This window comes from Diceros bicornis, chromosome 12 (genome assembly GCF_020826845.1).
Source record: "Diceros bicornis minor isolate mBicDic1 chromosome 12, mDicBic1.mat.cur, whole genome shotgun sequence".
Classification (NCBI taxonomy): domain Eukaryota; kingdom Metazoa; phylum Chordata; class Mammalia; order Perissodactyla; family Rhinocerotidae; genus Diceros; species Diceros bicornis.
Genome location: NC_080751.1, coordinates 70,554,986 through 70,573,992, shown reverse-complemented (window position 1 = coordinate 70,573,992; position 19,007 = coordinate 70,554,986). Strand labels below are relative to the sequence as shown.

At 45.3% G+C, this 19,007-nt stretch overlaps 2 protein-coding genes across 7 annotated transcripts in view; both read left to right on the top strand.

Moving 5' to 3' along the window:
• The window catches only part of CPSF3 (cleavage and polyadenylation specific factor 3), a 42,249-nt gene extending 40,883 nt beyond the window's left edge, over window positions 1-1,366 (top strand). For all 3 annotated transcript variants that reach the window (XM_058551824.1, XM_058551825.1, XM_058551826.1), the window contains one exon: window positions 1,182-1,366. In XM_058551824.1, the coding sequence (XP_058407807.1) occupies window positions 1,182-1,283 (102 nt within the window). In that variant the 3' untranslated portion in view covers window positions 1,284-1,366. The remainder of the gene's footprint in view (window positions 1-1,181) is intronic.
• A 3,031-nt stretch (window positions 1,367-4,397) lies between these two features.
• On the top strand, window positions 4,398-18,867 carry IAH1 (isoamyl acetate hydrolyzing esterase 1 (putative)). Of its 4 annotated transcripts, none has more exons than XM_058551828.1 (7): window positions 4,398-4,483; window positions 5,885-5,937; window positions 11,548-11,693; window positions 14,196-14,392; window positions 15,526-15,556; window positions 16,579-16,700; window positions 18,444-18,867. In XM_058551828.1, the coding sequence occupies exons 1-7, from the start codon at window positions 4,403-4,405 to the stop codon at window positions 18,624-18,626; spliced, it is 813 nt and encodes a 270-aa protein (XP_058407811.1). In that variant the 5' UTR covers window positions 4,398-4,402; the 3' UTR covers window positions 18,627-18,867. The 4 variants fall into 4 exon arrangements, with proteins under 4 accessions (XP_058407811.1, XP_058407810.1, XP_058407812.1 ...); XM_058551827.1 differs by having other exon boundaries at window positions 11,545-11,693; XM_058551829.1 differs by lacking the exon at window positions 15,526-15,556 and having other exon boundaries at window positions 11,545-11,693; window positions 14,196-14,357.
• The last annotated feature ends 140 nt before the right edge of the window (window positions 18,868-19,007 follow it).

The window sequence follows — 19,007 nt, the reverse complement described above, 5'->3', positions numbered from 1 at the left end:
ATCCAAGAGTAGGAGATAATAACTGAATAAATAAATTATGTGTAGGATGTACACTTAAATATGGAATACTATATATACAGCCATGAAGAATGATTATGTAGGGGCCGGCTCGGTGGCACAAGCAGTTAAGTGTGCATGCTCCACTTCGGCGGCCCGGGGTTTGCAGGTCCGGATCCCGGGTGCGCACTGACACACCACTTGGTAAGCCATGCTGTGGCGGCATCCCATATAAAGTAGAGGAAGATGGGCACGCATGTTAGCTCAGGGCCACTCTTCCTCAAGAAAAGAGGGGAGGATTGGCATTGGGTGTTACCTCAGGGCTAGTCCTCCTCACAAAAAAAAAAAAAAAATACGTGTAGCCAGAAGTCTAGAAGGTTATATACTGAAATATTAACGGTAGTTCATTAGACCATAGAATTAAGGATTTTTTTTCTGTCTTTCCTAAATTTTTATGTAAGGAATATTTATGGTATGATAAATTTTTTAAACAGCATATAGTATTTTTTTTTGTGAGGAAGATCAGCCCTATGCTAACATCTGCCAATCCTCCTCTTTTTTTGCTGCGGAAGACTGGCCCTGGGCTAACATCCATGCCCATCTTCCTCCACTTTATATGGTACGCAGCCACAGCATGGCTTGCCAAGCGGTGTGTCAGTGCATGCCCAGGATCCGAACTGGCGAACCCCAGGCCGCCGCAGTGGAGCGCACGCACTTAACCGCTTGCGCCACCGGGCTGGCCCCCAGCATGTAGTATTTTGTAGTTGAGATGTAACTAGAAGATTATTAGTGAGTCTAAATCAAATTTAATATCAAATGTTGAGTAGATGACCACATCCATTGCTTGCTAAGTATTTTGTGTTGCATAAACTAAATTCCTTGGAGTTTCATTTACTGGATAAAAATATGCACTTTGAAGTAAATAGTTCACTAGACTTTCCATTTATTCTTTTTTTCCCCAAATTAATCTCTGATTAGACCCAGTCATGATGCTGTGGGGAATCTTTGTGCATCCACGCCCACGCCCACAAATGTGCAGTGCAGTCATTCTGGTTCTTGATGATCGTGCTACTGTGACCTCCACCCCTGTAGGAAATGATTGTTCTTAAAAAGTATTAGTTTATCTTCCATAAAATAAGTCTAGACTCTTAAGTTGAAAGGCATGTTTGTGCTTTTACTTTCAGACTGTAGAATGTGAAGAAGGAAGTGAAGATGATGAATCCCTTCGAGAAATGGTGGAACTGGCTGCACAGAGACTGTATGAGGCCCTTACACCAGTTCATTGATAACCTTCTGTCTCTATATATGTTACAACTTTGTTTTCATTGCCTCTACTTCTGTTACGTAAAATAAAATACATTAGTTTCTCTGGGGTAGCCTGTTTACTTTGACATCAGATGGACCTCATTCCAACAGCTGGAATACTGCTAAATTACCAACTAATTTGTCCATCATTCTAGAACTGCTAAATAAACTGCCCGTTATTTTACAATTGATTGATTCCACTTCCAGCCATGTTTGTACCTCTCATTGAAACCTTAGGGACCTGCTCACAGCGACTGAAGCAGAATGTCTTATTGTACTTTTTAACAAAATACACGATGGTTTGTATTTTCATATCCATATTCTGAATTTGAATGAATAATTAGGGATGATCACTTAAAGTTTTAAGCCTCTTCTATTTCTTCCCTCCTGATATTCTTGCCAAATTCCTTAATTTATACGTTTGTAAAATTATGACTTTCAGGATTCAATAATATTTTCTTTGTATACTATATACACATTCAATTCAGAGATATTCAGAATATAATTTTTATGACTCAAATTCAAGGGTATTCAAGTGTCAGTTGTTCAGTTGTTTCATGTGTAAATTAATCATTAATCCAGTTTTCTGAAGTACGTGTAATTCAGACTTGCAAATAACTGGACACAGGAATGTCTGGTGCTGTGTGCTGAGGGAGCAGGTCGACTGCTAGGGGCTTCTTCAGCATCTCCTTCAATGAAAAGGTCTGATCGTTACCTCTCTGGAGGGAATGAATACATGCATAAGCTAGCTCCTCACCTTCACAGCCTAACTTACAAGCTGCTAACATTCACCGTCAAGCTAAAGGCATCAGTCATCTACAGGCACTGAATTCCACCGACACTGTCTGGTCCTCATCTTGCGTCACCTCCTGGTCACTTATCACCGTTGACTATTCCTTCCCTGTGCTTTGATGACAAACTTCAATGCGTGAATCTGACTTTTTTTACTTGAAATACATTTATTTCTGTAAGATGGCCTACTTTGGCCCAAACCAAAGGTCTAGGGTCACCTTTTATAAGTGTCATATAAGATTTTATTACGATAGATTTTAAAATTTCTAAGTTTCAAAAAATACACACTTGTAATATCTTCACAATACAGAATATACTTAGCAAAAAGGGGAAGTGCCCTGACCCCCAGTCCCTCTCCCTGAGGTAACCAGTTTGAGTTAAAGATTCTAAATTGCTCTTGAATCTGCCCTTGTCTTATCTCCACTGTGGCTTTTTGAGTCCAACACATCCTCTTCCCTCTGGTTCCTGCCACAACCTCCCTTCTCCTCTCCCTATAGTTGATTCCTACAATACACAGATCTGACCTCAAACCTCCCCTGCTGAAAATCCCTCATTGTAACTAGGGCTTCTTCATTGTAATTAGGATGAAGTCCAAACACCTTAACTTGGCCTAACAGGGCTTCTTAACCTTGGCTGCACATTGGAATCACCTGCAGAGCATTAAAAATACACTGATGCCCATGTGTTACCATCAGAAGTTAAGTTCGGGCCGGCCCTGTGGCTTAGCGGTTAAGTGTGCGCGCTCCGCTACTGGCGGCCTGGGGTTCGGATCCCGGGCGCGCACCAACGCACCGCTTCTCCGGCCATGCTGAGGCCGTGTCCCACGTACAGCAACTAGAAGGATGTGCAGCTATGACATACAACTATCTACTGGGGCTTTGGGGGAAAAAAAGGAGGAGGATTGGCAATAGATGTTAGCTCAGAGCCGGTCTTCCTCAGCAAAAGGAGGAGGATTAGCATGGGTGTTAGCTCAGGGCTGATCTTACACACACGCAAAAAAAAGAAGTTAGTCAGTCTGGAGTGAGGGTCCTGTATCAGCACATATTTTCAAAGCTCCCCAGATGAAGCCAGGGAACTACCACCCTGAAGATGTGGTCACACTCTATCACCCTACCTGCGTCTCCAGCTCCAGCCATTCTCCTGACAGCCTGCGTCCAGCCACACGATTTCCAATGTGCACTGCTCCCCCTGCTCTTCTGGTTTTCACCTGAAGCTCAGCTGTTTGAGGACATCCTTCCAGCCCGTTTTTCATTAAGGCTGTCACACTTCGTGCCATGGTTGGGGTGACAAGGACTCGCCTTTGAACAAACCTGAGCCAGGCTCCTCTGAGTCTTCTCTGACTAGGCCCCCACCTTGGGCTGTGCTTTGCCCCTTTGGTCCAGTTTTAGCAAGACTCCTGCTGAGTCAACCTAGCGAAATCCCCCATCCTCGGTCTGATCCCCCTGGATATCTGCTCAAATCCTCATCCCCCACCCGCTGATAGTTGATCATCTGGCCCGCCTTCAGCAAGAGTCCCGTTAGGTCACTTTAGCAAAGAATTGCCCTACCTCTTAGTAATTTTACATCCACCTGACCCCTCACCCTGCTCCTGGCTATAAATCCCCACTTTCCTTTACTGTCTTCAGGTTGAGCCTAATCGCTCTCCCCTACTACAAAACCCCATCGCAGTAGTCCGTGAATAGTCAGCCTCACTGTCACTAGCAAATGTCATGAGTAAGTTTTTCTTGAACAGAAGTCAAAACCTCCGATAAATGGCTGAGGAAATAAGTTTTATTTCCAAGAGACGGTTGTGGGATGAATGGATCCCTTGGAAGTCCTTCCTGCGGTTCCTTCTTCACACTCGCCATTTGCTGAAACATGTGAACCCGCCTTGGAGCGGTGGGTGGCGCTGGCGCCACATCGCTTTCCTTTCGGGACTGGTTTCCATCTGGGGAACTGACGGCGACACCGGCAGAGGGCGGGGAGGTGCGCCACCCCTGGGTCTCTCCCGGGGGTCGCCGTGTGCGCCCCGCTGCTAAAAACTCAGGAGAGAAGAGCGAATGAACGCAGGAGGCGGGGCTGTCCCAGAGGCAACAGCTGTCGCGTGTCCTAAAAATGACCGGTCGGGGCCAGCCCGAAGAGCCCCCGCGGCGGCAGGAATCCGGGACGAAGAGCCCCCAACAGGCGCAGGAGACAGGAAGGCAACGGAACGCGCAGGCGCCGCCCAGACCTGGGCGGCCCCGCCCCCGCCGACCGCCGGATATCCGGCCTGGCCCCGTCCCCACCGCCCGCCGGATATCCGGTCTGTCCCGCCGCCGCTGGCCGCGCCATGGCGCTGTGCGAGGCGGCGGGCTGCGGGAGCTCTCTGTTGTGGCCGCGGGTGTTGCTCTTCGGAGACTCCATCACCCAGGTAGCGCCGCCGGCCCCGTCGGATTCAAACGGCCCGTCTCTCGGGCGTCCTCGGCCGCGGCCTCAGGCCCCCGGCGACGCCCCCGCGGGAGCCCGGCTTCCTCACGGGCTGCGGGCCCGCTCTCCCCGCCCCGGTGTCTCCCGTCCCGAGGCTGCGGAGCCGCCGCCCTGCACCCCGCTCCCCCGCGGAGGCTCCCCACGGCTGGGCGCCCCCGAGGGACCTCACAGGACCCTCGGGTCCCAGCCGCTCCGTCCCGTGGTCACACCCTGACAGTGGGTCCCGTTTCTGCCTGTTCGCAGCCTCAGGGACAGTGACGTCCCCGCGGTGACGGCACGGGTCACGCGGTGCTCGCTCACACGTGCGCCTCCTCGGAGAGGTGCCCTGCTTTCCGGACGAGCCGAGGCGCGGGAAGGGACCTGGCCGGGCCCCGCCCTGGGACGGACGGACCCTGCGTTCGCTGCTCTGTCCTCCGCGTCCTTTGTCGTAGGGCTTTTAGGAAGAGCTGGTACGAGGCGAGTTGTTTTCCTCGTAGTGCTTCCTCGTCGGTGGCACTTCTCTTCCACGAACACTGCCTGGTACCCGCGCGGAGCCTCCCGGGAGGCCCCGCACCGAGCGCGGTGGCGGCCGCGTCGCTCCCTGCGCTGTTGCTACAGCCCGTGCCTGCAGAGCACGCGCCCCCGCTTGGCCCCTGCGCTTCCCTGCTGGGGCAGGTCCGTCTTGAAACAGGTGCCTCGAAGAGTAAAAAACAGAAGGCCGTCTTCTCACCCAAGATCATTTCAGCTCATATTAAGGAAAAACATATGTTCTTACTTCAGAGAGGGAGGAGTACATTTTAAAAATTGCTTTCCCATGGTGTTTTGGGGATTTTTTTTCTTATTTTTCTCACATTCGGATGTGACTTCCTAAACCAGTTTTCTAGGAATGTGCCAATAATTGGTAACATTATTTTTAGGCATCTAGAGCAGTAAGGGCTTTCCAAATTCCATGGGAATGTATATCAAAAAAGTGTTCACTCTCAGTTCTGTGATTAATTTCCTTATTCAGTCTGCCGACTACGGAGAAGCAGTAAAGCATGGACTTCATTTCCTGACGTACGGGGACTTTTCTCTCTCGTACACAGATTGAAGTAGGTGTTCTAGATAACAGTGGCTGTAATATTAGGTCTCAAAAACATGCAGATGGCGGGTCAAATCCAGTTCATCGGGAAGAAGCCTACCCTTGTTTCCAGAGTGCTGCTGAGGTGCCGCGGAGAAACCCCTGAAGTGACCTCTGAGCAAAGCAGACGGTCAGGGCCCAGGAGCCGGGGAGTGCAAAGAGAACACCAGAGTTGCTGACCAAAATGTGCCTTATGAAAATGTGCTAGTTACGCTCATAAGTAGTAATGCGCTTTTCTTTCTTCAGTTTTCTTTCCAGCAGGGTGGATGGGGAGCATCACTGGCTGACAAGTTGGTCAGGTGAGAATAGTTCTAGATTGATTCTTGAGTGTTTATTGATGGGAAATGTAATAGCATCTCAGGAGAAGAGAGGGTGAAGGATGCAGTTTCAAACAGTAAGTCCTGCCTTGTTCGTTTTTGCTGGCCTCCCCTAGTTAGTGAATATGCAGGGTTGAGGGAGAGGAGGAGGAAGGGCTGGCACTCAGGGTTCAGTAAAAGCTTCGCCACTGTGCAAAATCAAACCCTAAAAGTTGTGAAAGATACATTAGGGGTTTGGATCCAATAAATTCGGCTATTCACCATGTAAAAAAGAAAAGTTCTTTTTGAGTTATTATGGTGGATGTGATTTAAATGATTAGTGAGTTCAACTGAAAGAAAGTAAAATACATTCTTAAGCCAAAGTTGGATTCATTTTTGGATAATTTTTCCCCCAAATGCTGTTTATAAAATATATCAGAAATAGTGATGATTTTGGTATTTTATGTGTCAAGCTTAATTTAATCATATGCTAAGGAAGTCATTAAAAGGGAAATAATGTCCCAGTTCAAGAGGTTAAAAAATAAATATTTTCCACATTAAAAACAGTAGACATGAGGGGCTGGCCTGGTGGCGTAGCTGTTAAGTTCGGGTGTTCCACTTTGGCCGCCCAGGGTTCGCCTGGGCGAGGACCTACTCACTGCTCATCAAGCCATGCTGAGGCAGCGTCTCATATAGAAGAGCTACAGCTCTACCACTGTGATACACAACTATGTACTGGGGCTTTGGGGAGAAAAAGGAAGATTGGCAACAGATGTTAGCACAGGGCCAATCTTTCTCAAAAAATAAATAAATAAGATGCAGATTCCTGGGCTTTGCTTCATACCTGATTCCCACCAGAGGAGAGGCCTAGGAATGTGTATTAAAAAAAAAACAGTGACATGAGTATTTGTCTTTGGGGTATCAGTAAACTGAGGGGCAGGAGTTTTGTCTTTTCCTCCTTTAGAAGAAATAATAAACTGCATCTACTACCAGCTTATCATTACTTGATAATTTTCTTCATCAGTGTAATTAACACACCAAGAAAATATCTTTTAAGTTATTTCTAAATTTGAAATGTGCTTTAAAATGTCTTTACTTTCTCCTTCATTTTTATCCCCTAAACTGGAAATGAAATATTAACCTTCCAGCTTTTTCTGTTCCAGAATCCTTTCTCTATTTAAGTGGACTTAATCTAAAAACATGAAAGTATCATTTCATTCCTCAATTTTCTTTTCTGTAAAATGGGAGGATTATAATAGCTATAATAGGTGGGGGGTAATGAGCTAATGTGTGCTTGCTTAGTCAGGTGCCTGGGACATAAGTGCTCAGTAAATATTAGCTTTTATTTTTAGTAATCCAGTTTCTGTTTAATTAGTCCATTAACCTTTTCTGAACAAGTAGAAGATCTCAAAAAGCTAAATAATTATTCAAATTGCCTGAAAAACTCCAGGCATTTCAAATGTTTCACCAACATGTAAATGTTTCATAAATAGTTAATATTTTTAGTACTAAAATCTTGTCAATTGATAGTTTAGAGGTGTGATTGCTAGAAGACCACTTAATTAGAAACTAGTTATTTTTCAGAATTGAGAGTAATTACAGGAAGAGACAAAGTTGTAGACAGTGTATGGTCTGCTAAGCCTTATTTATGTAACTTTTTTTTTTTAATTTTTATTTATTTATTTTTCCCCCCAAAGCCCCAGTAGATAGTTGTATGTCATAGCTGTACATCCTTCTAGTTGCTGTATGTGGGACACGGCCTCAGCATGGCCGGAGAAGCAGCGTGTCGGTGCACGCCCGGGATCCGAACCCAGTTCGCCAGCAGCGGAGCGCGCGCACTTAACTGCTAAGCCATGGGGCAGGCCCCATGTAACTTCTTAAGATCTATGTAACATCTTGTTGAGGCACAAAGCACAAAGCTGAGTGGCTGTCAGCTGACCCCACAAGGAGGCCTCACCTGGGTGAATTCTCCCCTGTTCTGGCTCCACCGCAGAGAATGCCTCCCTCTCCGGGGCGCACTTGCCTCAACCAAGCTCACAAGAGCCTATTAGGAACTCAAATGCCCCAAGGGAACAAAAGATAGAACCCAGGCAGCGTGGAATACACACACTGGCATACTGAGCCCATGTTCTTCCAACAGGCAGATCTACGTGAGAAACTGGGAGGCTGTGTGGGGAGCCAAGGGACATAGGGACCCTGGAGGGTTGACTGGCATCATCTGCATTCACTGCTGAGGGACCAGACAATCCAAGTCCACCCTCCTTTTTTAGCATCAGAACAGACGCTTCTTGCTGTTCCACACTGCGCAGCTGCCCTTTTGATGGACATGTTCAGTCTTGAGCTAATGCTAAAGGACCTGGGCCCCAGCGTCTGCTTCAGCCAGTGCACAGCCCTGAACTGATTCATAGTGCTTCCATTTAACCTAGTTTCTGAGTTTTAAAGTTATGAAGAGATACCCCACTGTAACTGCCCTTCTGTACTGCCTAGATGGATAGTAATAAATTTAAAATATATAATTGTTTCCCATAGTGATAATCTTTAAGTTTTAGCTTTTTTTAATACCTTTTTTTTTTTTGAGGACGATTGGCCCTGTGCCAAGATCTGTTGCCAAGCTTCCTCTTTTTCTTCTTTCTCCCCAAAGCCCCAGCATATAGTTGTGTATCATAGTTGTAGAGCTGTAGCTCTTCTATGTGGGACACCACCTCAGCATGGCTTGATGAGCAGTGATGAGCAGTGAGTAGGTCGGCACCCAGGATCTAAACCCTCGAACCCCCGGGCCACCAAAGCAGAACGGGCGAACTTAACTACTGTGCCACCGGGCCGGACCCTAAGTTTTAGCTTTATTTTTTTAATTTTTTTTGTGTGTGAGGAAGACTAGCCCTGAGCTAACATCTGATGCCAATCCTCCTCTTTTTCTTTTTTGTTTGCTGAGGAAGACTGGCCCTGGGCTAACATCTGTGCCCATCTTCCTCTCATTTATGTGGGATACCTGCCACAGCATGGCTTGACAAGCGATGTGTGAGTGTGTGCTCGGGATTCAAACCTGCGAACCCCAGGCCGCCGAAGCGGAGCATGCGCACTTAACCGCTACGCCACCAGGCCGGCCCTAAGTTTTAGCTTTAAATAAGATCTTTGTATACTCATTACAAAAGCATTTTAACAATTCTAAATCCATTTAAATGATTTTAAAATTTATTGATAGATTTTCATCAATTTTTTTAGCCTTATCCAAGTATTTCTTTAATCAAAAATACTTGGTTTGAAGGAGTTAGAATAAACTCACCTTTTTCACTTTTTAAAGTGCTTCTGCTGTTTGCTTTTAAAGATATGCCCTTGCCTGTTGCCATTTGTAAAACACCTAATTTACACTTTTTCTGGAAGACAGTCTTACAGCGCACAGATGTTTTGGAAGGCATCTTAGTTAGTTCTTATCCTTTTCCCATCTTCATCTGAACTTACATACCTGTTATTAGCCATGAATTTAAGTAAAAGCCTTTCTTAATTTTCCAGTTTCTTTAGCCTTTTAAATAACTTGGGCACTATTGATTGTTCAATCCAGAGACGTTCAGACATTCTTCCCCCCTCAGAAGGGAGCCTTAACAGTTTCAACCCTGGGCCTCACCAGCACTTTTTTCCTGGTTCACAGCCTTATGATTTCTTTAAATCTATTATGGCTGCCATTTATTGAGCTCCTTACATCTGTCTGGCCACTACAGTACTTTTTTCATCTTCGCACAACCTGCCAGATTAGGTATTAGTGTTCATCTTGTACATTTGGGAGACTGAGGCTCAGAGGAATTGAGTAAATGGCCAAGGCCTCGTTGCTAGTCACTGGTGGTGCCATGCGGGCCTTGGCCGCTCTGGTTCCAGGCCTTGCGGTATTAGTGCTGCGTCACAGGGGCCTTACGGAGGAAGCAGTTTTGCCTTTTGTTTTTCAAGTGCTGCAGTGACTTAAACCATTGGATGGGTGTAAGACAGACTCGCCTTGTCAGAATTCGGGAGTATTCCATTTTAAAGATTGTAAGTGGAGTCTTGAAAATGGCTAGTCAGCTTTTTTTTTTCTTTTTGCTGAGGAAGATTGGCCCTGAGCTAAAATCTGTGCCCACCTTCCTCTATTTCATATGTGGGATGCTGCCACAGCATGGCTTGATAAGCGGTGTGTAGGTCCACAGCCGGGATCCGAACCTGAGAACCCCTGGGCCACTGAAGCAGAGTGCACGAACTTAACCACTGCACCACCAGGCTGGCCCTTATTGACAACGTTAAACATCTATAGACGTTCCCAGGGTCACGGCTGAGTGAGGAGCTGGGATACAAACCCAGGCAACCAGCTCAAGATCTGTAGTTTGGTTTTTCATTATACCCTATAGTACTGTGAGTCAAATCATATATTTTTAAGAAGGAAAAAAAATACCTGTTAATGAACTGCTTTAAACTGAAACACAACTAATATATTTACTAAATTATTGAATCAAAACAAAACCATTGTGTGATAATGATGTGTCAATGTAGGTTTATCACTTGTAACAAATGTCCCACTCTGGTGGGGGATGTTTTTTATTTATATTTTTAATTTTTTTAATTTTTTTTTTAACTTTATTTATTTGTTTCCCCCAAAGCCCCGGTAGATAGTTGTATGTCATAGCTGCACATCCCTCTAGTTGCTGTATGTGGGACGTGGCCTCAGCATGGCCGGAGAAGCGGTGCGTCGGTGCGCGCCCGGGATCCGAACCTGGGCTGCCAGCAGCAGAGCATGCGCACTTAACCGCTAAGCCACGGGGCCGGCCCAGTTTTTTAAATTCTTTGTGAGGAAGACCAGCCCTGAGCTAACATCCAATGCCAATCCTCCACTTTTTTTTTGCTGAGGAAGACTGGCCCTGGGCTAACATCCTTGCCTCATCTTCCTCCACTTTATATGGGACGCTGCCACAGCATGGCTTGACAAGTGGTGCGTCAGTGTGCACCCAGGGTCCGAACCTGCGAACCCCGGGCTGCTGCAGCGGAGCGTGCACTTAACAACTGCGCCACCAGGCTGGCCCCTGGTGGGGAATGTTGATAGTGGAGGAGGCTGTGGATGAGTCGGGGCACAGGGTATATCGGAAATCTGTGTACCTTCTGCTCAATTTTGCTGTAAACCTGAAACTCCTCTAAAAAAAATGGTCTATTAAAAAGTCTCAAAAATATTCTGTACACTTAGCCCAAGCTAAACAAACGATTGTTATATATGAGTTCCAGCTTATCAGTGACCTTCTACCTAAGATACTTGCTCAGATTAATACCTGTATGCTGTGAACTCCATTTTAAAATTACCTCACTGACTGTGCATGAAATCAGCTAGTCTGCAGACTAAATCATAGCCCCTTTGTGAGTATTCATAACTGCTCCCATTGAGGAATGTGATAGATTTACCTCTATCTTGGAACAACTTAAGGAGGACTAGCACGCTTTATGTTATTGCTCTTGTCAGAGTGAAACCTGGGCAGCATCAGAGCCATGTGGCATCAGCAGGGTATTACAAACCTGCAGAGCACACCCTCACTAAAGGTTGCTACAGGGAACTGGAAACAGTTCTTTGCCCACAATTCATCCTCTTAAAATTTTTCTTTTCAGAAGATGTGATGTTCTGAATCGTGGATTTTCAGGTTACAATACCAGATGGGCCAAAATTATCCTTCCAAGATTAATCCGGAAAGGCAACAGTTTGGACAACCCAGTAGCAGTTACAATTTTCTTTGGTGCCAATGACAGTGCATTAAAAGGTAAAAGGATTTTTGTGTTTTCCTAGTTCATTTTTAATTGTTTTTACATTACAGCAAACTTAATTTTATATACCTTTTTCAACTGTTTACTTATCTCCCAGTAGATAGTTTTGCCAAATTTATAATGAATTCCTTGAGTTTACTTATGTGTATTTCTTCTGGCTTTAATGTCACTGGATTTTATTCCCAACTTATTTTCTACATGCCTGGGTTGTTGGCAGACCTAAAATTTCCAACACTCTAATGTTTTCTAGAGTCCTGTACTGCTCTGCTAAATTTCTAATGTTTTTCCTCTTTAGTTGACACAGTTGGCAACAGAGGGCTCAAATTGTACGCCTTGCAGTGTGGATCACACTGATGGCAAAGGCGCTCAGGGCAGCAGCCCCCTGACCCGGTGCAGACTTGAATCCTGGGTGACAGTAAACGGGTTTGTAACAGGAGACATCTCTCCGTGTTTTCCGGAGAATTACTGCTGTGACTAGAGGAAAAACTGGCCACGCGAAGGCCTTTCTCTCTTCCCTTCCTACTCTTGAAAGGAGAGCCCTCTGCAGGGATAAAGGAGAAAAGTCAACCTTTATTTTGGAAAGTTGGCTAGTCAGCTGCCAGAGGTTTCTTCCGGCCCCGACTTCTCTCCCAGCAGTGGCATGGTCTGCTCTTCACAGGCACACTGTGGGGGCCATCTCAGGTGAGCCTGGAGATAAAGGAACAACTGCCAACTGCGGTGCAAGGAATTCCTGCCGCCTGTGAAAAAGATGATATAAATGACAGGTATTAGTAGAGACTGTAAGTTAGCTGTTTGGATAAGTCAGATCTTCATTTACTTCTTATACCAAAAACTGTAAGAAAAACCCTCCCAAATAGAAGTTTTTAAAAAGGTGAATTTTTATCAAATTTAGGACAAGGAAAAACACTTTCTAAGCGTAAAATCAATTGCAAGGAAATTGCAAAGGAAAAAATATAGGTTTATGAAATAAATTTAAAATAGCTTATGTCGGGCCGGCCCCGTGGCTTAGCAGTTAGGTGCACGCGCTCCACTGCTGGCGGCCCAGGTTCGGATCCCGGGCGCGCACTGACGTACCGCTTCTCTGGCTATGGTGAGGCCGTGTCCCACATACAGCAACTGGAAGGATGTGCAACTATGACATACAACTATCTACTGGGACTTTGGGGGAAAAATAAATTAAAAAAAAGAAAGTACATCTACCTTTTAAAAAATAAAATAAAATAGCTTATGTCAAAAAAACTAAAAAAAGACACATTGAGGAAAATATTGGCAAAAATGTGGCAGACAAAAGGTTCATGTCATTAATGTAGAAATCAATTAGAAAAATATTAACTCTGATAAAAAATAGGCAAAGGCAGGAACAGATAATTCACAAAAGGAGAAATTTTAACAGCCAATACATGTTTGAAAATGCGTAAAAACTTCAGTTATCCAAAAAATGCAAATTAAAACAAGGAATTTTGGTTTTTGACTCTCAAATAGGAAAGCAGTTTTAAGCAATGATACTTACAGCTGACAAGGGTGGAATAAGATGGGCACTTGCTTACCTTACTGCTGGGGAAACCTGTTGTAATCTTTCTGGAAAGCTCTTTGGTGGCAATCAGCAAGAGACTTCCCTCGTCTAGAAACTCAGCCTAAGGAAATACTCAGTAATGCAGCCAGGTACATGTGCAAAGATTTCTATCCCTTGTTATTTACAATAGCAAAAAATTAGAATGCTGCATAGTAAGGAAGTAGAAGCATCAGTTGTGGTCACCCTACAACTAAACACCATGTTTTGTTTACATGGACACAGATGCTCAAAATGTTATGTGAAAAAAGCATGGTATGGTCGTATATCTTCAGTGTGATCTTTTTTTTTTTTTTTTTTTTTTAAGTATACATATCTACATGGAAAAGACTGGAAAGAAGTACATCCAAGTGCCAACAGTGGTTTTCTGGGTGGTAGGATCATGAATGATTTTATTTTTCTCCTATAATTGTACTTACATGTGGCTTGCAAAAGGCCTGCACTGAGCCTTGTAATACCCACGTGTGAGCCCATCCAGAAATGATCCTTTGCAGCCATAGTAGCAGTAGTGGCAATAGCTGACATTTACTTGCCAAGTGCTTCCTTTGTGGCAGGCCTCTTGCTCTAAGTGCCGTACACACTTCGCTAACTTAATTTTCACAACAACCCCATGAGGTAGACCCTATTATCATCCTCATTTTATCAGTAAGGAAACTGAGGTACAGAAAGGTGGAGCGTTCATCCAAGGGCATGGAGCTGGTTAGTGACGAGTGAGGAGAGAGCCTGGGCAGTCTGCCCCCACAGCCAGGGCTGCTGTTCCTTTACAAATTCAGCCCAATCCATTAATAACAGCGTGGCCACTAGAGGAGAAAAGACGAGAGTACTCACAAGGCCCCGAGCCAGAGCCTTTGAAGTCTGTTTTACGAAGAACCCTGTACTTGAATTCTTCCCCCTTCTCTTTCTGAAGTATCGTGTTCCTCCTGAACAGATGAGAACCCCAAGCAACACATCCCCCTGGATGAGTACGTCTCGAATTTAAAGAGCATGGTGCAGTACCTGAAGTCTGTGGATGTCCCTGAGAACAGGGTCATTCTCATCACTCCGCCCCCTCTCTGTGAGACCGCGTGGGAGAAGGAGTGCCTCATCCAGGGTAAACACCGCCAGCATAGTCTTACCAGACCTTCTGTGAGTGCCCCGAGACGACCTTAGATGGCACAGTGGTTTCCAGTCTGTGGGCCTCAGGTTTCAGGGCTCTGTAAATCCATATTGTTTATGTTTTCCATCAGTAGAAGTTAAACAGAACATGTATACCTTTCATCACGTCCCACTTGAGAGCTTTTTGACATAGAAGAGGGATTCTCGCTTTGGACGAGCGAGCCTCAGAAAAGTCAGATAAACTGCAGTTCCCTGCGTGGTGCTGAGGCCCAGGATGTGTATGCGCTTTGGCACTGAAGTCCACATTTGGGGTGTTTTCCTGACTTTACAGCAGTGGGACTTTACTGCACCTGGTTGCCCATTTCCATCTGTACATGGCCCTCCTCCACTCTGCCTTGCCTTGTCTCCCTTGCCTTGCCTCGCCTCCCTCGCCTGTGACACCTCCCTTCAGCAATGGGACTTTTATCTTTCCCCAAAAGCAAAGGCTCCTCTGCAGGCTCACAGGCACAGAGGCACTCAAGTGCAAGGGCGCTTCCACTTCACTTGTGACTGAGTGACTGAATGCAGCTCTTGGGCGTGCCAACACCAGGCTTCTGCCTCGGTACCACCAGAGGCACTTTTGTCCCCACAAACTGTTCATCTTTGCACCTTTATATACTATGCCAGGACCTGGCCAGATGCTCAGCATACAGAAATGACTAGAACCCAGTTCCTGCCTGTTGGGCTAGTGAGGGAGACAGTCACGTAAACAGATATTTGCAGCAGTGTAATAAATGGTATAATAGAGGTATTAATAAAGATCTATTGAAAGTACCCAAGCAGAATCCAGAGATGTCGAGGAAAGCTCCTCAAAGGAGGTAAATAGGGAAAGTTTACCATGGAGAGAAGAATATATAGGGAGGAGGGAGCCAGGTCAGCTGTCGTCAGATATTTGAAGGCGCTGTCACAGAAGGATGAATTAAACACTGTTGTCAGCTCCAGAGGGCAAAGTGAGGACCCCCAGTGGGCGTCATCTGAGGCAGATTTTAGCTCCTAAGTGTTCTGCCTTGCATCAGGGATTGCTCATGAGTTAGTAAGTCCATTGTTGCAGGAAACGTTCATGCTAAGCCTGGATGACCAGAGGTGTGCAAGTTAGAACTGCATTAATGCTTTTCAAATTGCAGGTCACAACCCATTCATGGATCATAAAACCAAGTGAGTTACCGATTTCTTAATTCTATTCCATTAAAAACAAATGTATGTAGAAGGCAGTGGGCGCTGTTTTGTGAGACTTTTTTGCTTATATAGATGTGCATGTATTGCTGCTGTAAAACATATTGATTACTTTAGTTTTAGCCAGGTTTGTGAGCCATCGGACCATGTGTGGTTCTTGTCTGGTCCTAGATTAGCAGGTCAACATCACCTGGGGACTTGGTAGAACTGCAAATTCTTGGACTCATCCCAGACCTGCTGGATCAGAACTCTAGGGGTGAAGCCCAGTAAGTCCTCCAGGTGATTCTGATTATGTTCAAATTTGAGAATCACTGCATTAGACTGGAGGTTGGCAAACTATGGCCCACGGCTACAACAAATAAAGTTCTGTTGGGAGACAGCCAGGCCAACTGTTTATGTGTGGTCTGTGGCTACTTTTGAACTACAGTGGCAGGGTTCAATAGTTGCCAGCATAGACCATATGCCCGCAAAGCCTAAAATATTTACTATCCAGCCTTTTGCAGAGAAAGGTTGCAAACCCCCAAGTTAGCCTAAGTGACCTCTGTGGTCCATTCCAGCTCTCTCCTTCTCTGGTTGAAAGTCTACAAATGATTTTTCCACTATATTGCAGTGGCTTCTCATTACCTATAAAAACTCAGGAGTCTCGGCACAACATTCCTCTCCAACATACCCCTTACTAGCCACCAGTCCAACTCCATTCACCTCTGGCCTGCACTTTAGCCCCTAGGCCTCTCCTGCCTCTGGACCTCTGTTCACAGTGCCCTTAGAATGGCCCACTGCGGTGACCACTAATGGCTCCCTCGTCTCCGTGGTGCTTGGTCCTGCACTAGGCAGAGCAGCACACTAGTATCCTTGTGTTCCCCACCCCCCATGGCTGGCCTGAGTTGGGTCCATAAGTCCATGTCTGTTTACTTGAACTGAGAAACCATCCAGGTCAGTAGAACCTGCACAAGGACCAGGACTTGGGTTTATCAGTTGCCACCTGGATTTTCTCTCATCAATAGGTTGCAAATTAAATCGCCTGAACTTGGTTGTTGGTGAATATGCCAGTGCCTGTTTACGAGTAGCCCAAGACTGTGGGACTGATGTGCTTGACTTGTGGACCCTGATGCAGAAGGACAGTCAGGTATGGTGGCTTGGTTGGTCCTGTCAGGGTGAGTAGATCCCACAGAAGTGACCCAGCTATGTGTGGTTCTGCCTAGAGCCTCTGTGGGAAGGTAAGATAGTTGTCTCTTTCACCCATTAAAACAAGTCAGGGTGGAGGGGAGGAGCTGGAGAGGCTCCAGGACAGCTTGCAGACGCAGCACCTTATTCAGCCTTGCTCCTTAGCTGCATTCAACAGCTTGCATCACACTGTTAGCGTGTAGTGAAATAAATGAGCAATAACTGGTTCATATTTAAGAACATCCAAGCCAAGTTCTTTTATAATATGGAGTGGGAGGAAATTAAAACTCGTTAACAGGCAAAACAATGAATTTAATAATATGGTATTAGCTAAAATTGCTATTTTGAGATATGTAGTTCTATTTAAATAAGTTTGTTTTGAAGCCAGAAAGCCCTTTATAAATAAAAAAAGTAAAAGGCTGGTCCCTGTGGAGAATGGTACAGCCACTCAGAAAGACAGCCTGACAGTTTCCTATACAGTTACACACACTTATCTAGGACCCAGCAGTGCCACCCTGGGGTGTTTACCCAGAGAAGTGAAAACTTGTGTTTCAGTCTTGCTCTGAAACCTTGACTAGACTTGACCCCTTCGTGGGTTCCCAGCTCAGGAGCAGCTTGAGTGCTAAAGGGGATAGCATCTGGAGTTCTGTTTTTGTCTGCGTTCAACTTCCATCTGAGGTGGTTTGGAAAAGTTGTGCCACTAAAGGAAACTGCAAACTACTGGGCGAGCTGCTCTTACAAAGTCCTTTCAGATTTAACACACTAGGATTTTCCTTTTAGGTCAGATGGTCTCGAACGGAAGAGATGAGAAAACTAAGGCCCTGGAGAAGTGCAGTTAGAATGGGAATCCCTATGTGGCTGGCCCGGTGGTGCAAGCAGTTAGGTGCACTCACTCTGCTGTGGTGGTCCGGGGTTCGCAGGTTGGATCCTGGGCACGCACTGACATGCTGCTTGCCAAGCCTTGCTGTGGCAGCGTCCCATATAAAGTAGAGGAAGATGGGCACAGATCTTAGCTCAGGGCTGATCTTCCTCAGACACACACAAAAAAAAGAATAGGAATCCCTAGTCTGTAAAAGTCATCAACTAGCTGGCCACCTAGGTTCTAATGAAGGATAGGAGGCAGTGCGCTTGCTTAGGGAAAAGATGCTTCCCCAAAGGAGAAAGGGCTCTAATGGTAAATGTTCCTGAGATCAGGGCATGGGGGGGACTGGACTCTTGTATTCCAGCAGTTCTTCTAGGCTGGATGGTACAAGTTCTTTCCACCTAACAACTTGTCTAAATTTAATACCTAGACTAAGAGTCAAAGCCATTTTGACACACTGGGCCCTGAGCTCTTTTAACGCTTTTTTTTTTTTTTTTTTTTGGTTTTGGTTGATTACATTAATGAACCATATTCACTCATGAAGCCTCTTCTTCCACCTGATGCCCTGGAACGATGTCTCAGCTCAGGCACTTAATGGCGTGAGGTTTTATGAAGCTCAGTCTATAATATGTAGATAATCTACATCTCTGCAAAGGGCCTGTGAGCATTTGCTGAGATAACGCAAACAGCACCCAGATGCTACTACAGTTCCCGAAGACTGCTGGTCAGGTGCTAGAAACAAGGGGCTGACGATTTGCCATTCGGGGCCACAACTGGGAGAATAGTACACACCAGCATTTAGAAAACTTACATGCTTTTAAGTGAGTTCTCTCTCTCTTACAGGACTTTCCGTCCTATTTGTCAGATGGACTACATTTATCACCAAAGGGAAATGAGTTTTTGTTTTCCCATCTTTGGCCTTTGATTGAGAAGAAAGTCTCTTCCTTGCCTTTGCTGCTCCCATACTGGAGAGATGTAGCAGAAGCAAAACCAGAACTAAGTCTTCTTGGTGATGGAGATCATTAGTCAGTCACAGAAAACCAAGTCTGGCTGTTAATTTACAGAACGAGAAATCACCGATGTGCAACGATCCCAAGATAAGCAATCAAAGAATATTTTTTGTTTCGAGATTAAACCTTTCCTCATGACCCTGGAACAAGAAAACGCTAACATCTGCCACCAAGATTAATAAAAGCATTAGAATTTTTCAGGGAAGCTTTGTACCTAGGTACATTGTATTTTGATAATATTTATTGATTGATCCAGGTGTCATGAGTGCCAAGGCTACAAAATATACCCTGAGCAGCTTGTTAATTCTATAAATGGAAAAAAGGTAAAGACAGTTTTTTAAAAAAGTCACAATTTTATAAAAAATGGTTCTTACATCCAGCTGAGAACTGTTTCACT